Source organism: Colobus angolensis, unplaced genomic scaffold, assembly GCF_000951035.1.
Source record: "Colobus angolensis palliatus isolate OR3802 unplaced genomic scaffold, Cang.pa_1.0 Scaffold118, whole genome shotgun sequence".
Lineage (NCBI taxonomy): Eukaryota > Metazoa > Chordata > Mammalia > Primates > Cercopithecidae > Colobus > Colobus angolensis.
Window position 1 is genome coordinate 6,709,249 of NW_012112919.1, and position 3,448 is coordinate 6,712,696.

At 52.4% G+C, this 3,448-nt stretch overlaps 1 protein-coding gene across 1 annotated transcript in view; it reads left to right on the plus strand.

The window, feature by feature from the left end:
- The window catches only part of ELMOD3 (ELMO/CED-12 domain containing 3), a 46,144-nt gene extending 43,467 nt beyond the window's left edge, over positions 1–2,677 (plus strand). Inside the window, 3 exon segments of the mRNA XM_011963961.1 lie at positions 1,462–1,538; positions 1,849–1,976; positions 2,475–2,677. Of these exon segments, the coding sequence (XP_011819351.1) occupies positions 1,462–1,538; positions 1,849–1,976; positions 2,475–2,677 (408 nt within the window).
- The last annotated feature ends 771 nt before the right edge of the window (positions 2,678–3,448 follow it).

Consider the following 3,448-nt stretch of genomic DNA (forward strand, 5'->3'; position numbering starts at 1 on the left):
GAGGCGGAGCTTGCAGTGCTGAGATGCGGCCACTGCACTCCAGTCCGGGCGACAGAGCGAGACTCCGCCTCAAAAAAAAAAAAAAAAAAAAAAAAGAATTTTCTAAGGCTCAGGCTCTAAGGAGTCTCAGGCCTGCTATTTTAACTTTTTTCTGCACAGCACTCAAAGTTTATTTCCTTTTTGATTTTGAGAGATGGGAAGGCTGAGTTTCACAGAGGTTGGGTGGCCTTCTCAAGGACACACAGCTACCAGGTAGCCAGGCCAAGATCTGGAATTCAGGTGTCATGGAAGACCCTGAGAAAAATCTCTGTGGAGCCAGAAGACCTTCTGCAGTTCAACCCTGTCCAGAACTTTCTGCAGTGACAGAAGTGGTCTAGATACTGGAAATGCGCCATCCAGTACGGCAGCCACTAAGCACACGTGACTACTGAGCACTGGAAATGTGGCTAGTACCACTAAGGAGCTGAATTTGTATTTGTTTTTAATGTTTAATTCATTTAAATAGCTACATGCAGCTGGTCGACACCATACTGGGCAGTACAGTTCTATACTATAATGTAATGGATTTTTCTTCAATTGGGAAGCAGGTGGGATAAATAGATCTTGGTTCTTGTTCTGTACTAAGGAATACACTGGTCTATGTGTTCCTCTCACCAGGGGCCCTTGTGTATGTGCAACAGGGGAAAATAACATGTCATGTCTGCAAATTCCCTGAAAAAAAAAAAAGGCCCTTTCCATTCAGCGATTAGGCAAGCTTGGTTTCATTGTTATTAAAGAAAGGAGCTTGCCTGACTAAACATAGAGCATTAAAGCTGCCCCCGCAGGGGATTCTGAGGCCCGTCCTGGTGAAGCTCCCTTGCTGGACTCAGGCTGCCTCCTCTCGGCTTCTGACCTGCACAGCCGGTTCTCAGGCCTCTGTGTTATCATGAAATGGGGTGTGCCCGCAAGTCAGGATGACCTTCTACCCACATGCGTCTTCTCTGTCTGCCTTAGTATGAGGTACTCATGAGCAGCCAGACAACCAGAAGCCCAGAGAAGGGGAGAAGAGACTTTAAGAACCTGTAGGGCTAGTTAGAGCACTGAACTTCTCTTCTGTCTTCATCCTGACGCCAGGAGGTGATGTGGGCCCAGGGGGTGGGTCTGCTGCAGGCCAAGGAGAGCTCATGGATGATGAAGAGGCTGGAGAGCTAGCATGGGGGTTATAAACACCAGCTCTGGAGCAAATAACCTCAGCTGGTATCCTGGTTCCCATGCCTTAGGAAAGTTACTTAAGATCACTGAGCCTTAGTTCCTCATCTGTGAGATGGGAAGAAGATTATTGGGAAAATTAAGTGGGAGTAATAATAATATCAGCTGTTGCCTCTGGGGCTGTGCTTGCCTGCGAGCCACAGCAGGCTTCAGATGACAGGAAACACAGTGAGAGCTGGAGTTGCTGCTGACTGGGCGCCCCCTCCATTCCAGCAATTCCCTTTCTGTTTGATGTCCGTGAATATCACCCACATCGCCATCCAGGCCTTGAGAGAGGAGTGTCTCTCCAGGTGAGTCCCCAAACACCAGCTGGTTAGAGTGACCCAGCAAAGCCTGGTTCATCCCCATTCTGGCTTCATTTTCCCCAGCTCTACTCCACCTGCTGGCTCCTGGAGGGCCTGGACAAAGTCCCCATGCACCAGTCTCCCCAGGACATCTCTCCTCCCACCCTTGGCTTTAGATGTCAGGCTCCTGGGGAATGGTGGGGGCATCCTGGGTTTGGGCTGGCTCCCCTGGGGAAATGGGGAGAGCGGGTGGGAAGGCACCCAGGTCTCAGCCTTCATCCACTGCTGAGCAGGTCACCCCACCGTCTTCCTGCAGAGAGTGTAATCGGCAGCAGAAGGTCATCCCCGTGGTGAACAGCTTCTATGCCGCCACATTCCTCCACCTTGCACATGTCTGGAGGACACAGCGGAAGACCATCTCAGACTCCAGCTTTGTCCTCAGAGGTGTGCTCTTTCTTCTGGGGAGGCCTAGGCCTCTGAATGCACAGTGTCCCAGGTTCAGAGAGTCCAAGGTGGTTGCTAGACTGGTTTTGGCTGCAGTTCTTCCCCATCCACACTTTCTCAAATTCCAGCTTACCAAAATCTCCATCACCCACCCCCTGGAGCCTGCTAGTTCTCCTTTCTCTGCCCTGACTGTTGCCCCTTTCTGGCCTTATACTTATGACGAGCATATATTCTGGTCAAAAATTGGGAGTTGGGGTCCAATAGTTGGACTATTCAAAGTTGCAATTGTCTGGACAAGGTAGAGTGTGTGGTCCCTGTGTCTGTATCTGGCTCCCTGGCCTACCTCTCTGGTGATCTCTCCATCTGAGGCTCCTTCACCTTTCTCTCCATGGGATAGGGGTTGGGGGTGCTCCCTAGAGCTGCTAGGCTTGAGGCCCTGACTATTGTGTCACCGAGACCCCCCTCAAGCTTTCTGCTCCCCAATTCTCTCTGTTGCAGACTTGGAAGTATTGGCCAAGAAGAGCCCACGGTGGCTGCTGAAGACCCTAGAGCTGTACTTGGCCAGGGTGTCAAAGGGACAGGCCTCCTTGTTGGGGGCACAGAAGTTCTGTGGGCCAGAAGCCCCTCCCTTCAAGGATCTCACCTTCACAGGGAAGAGTGACCTGCAGCCTCACTCATCCTAAGGCATATGGCTGATGTGAACTCCGAGATGGATGGAGGTTTAAAGGCTGAGCTGCAGGGGCTTTCAAAGGGTCAGTGGAAACCATGTCAGGAGGCTGGCCGGGCCGCACCCCTTGCTGTCTCAGCAGACGGGATATAGGAAGCTCCTGGGCTTAGCTGTGGAAAACTAAGTACCCTCACTGGGATGGGACATGAGGGGCAGCTAGACTTCACCCCCTCCCTGCAGACCTGCCTCCAAAGCAAGGAGAATTCTGCCTTCATCTGCTGGGCTCCAGTCTCCAAGGTTGAGTTCCAGTGTATCCCACTGGGAGTGAATGGATCATGAGGTGGGATGGCCCCATCTGGGTGTTCTGCAGATCCACACATGGAAGGAGATTCCCGAGTAGAGGCAGCCAGAATTCTAACTCCCTGGCAGCGGCAGGGCTTTCAGGCGCTGGCGTCTGTGTTGTTAGAGGAAGAGGGCAGGGGCAGCACCCGATGGGGCAGCATGATCCAAGCAAGGGGCCTGAGTCCTCAGTGGGGCTGGGGCACAGAGGTACCTCACCAGGTGGGTGTCAGGCCCCCTCTAGAGTTTCTGGCCATTCACTTACCACTCTGTTCTCCCCCTGACCCCCGCTCCATTGCTTATGATGGGAAAATGGACATTTGGCTAGGTGTCTCTCATGGCTGCTCCATCCTAGCGCCTGCAAGCTGGGGCTTCCTCATGTAGAGGCTGTGCCCGCCCCATGATGGGTTTCTGGCCTAATTGAGGGAAGGAGGAAATTCATACCAGCAGTTTTCAAATAAAGGAA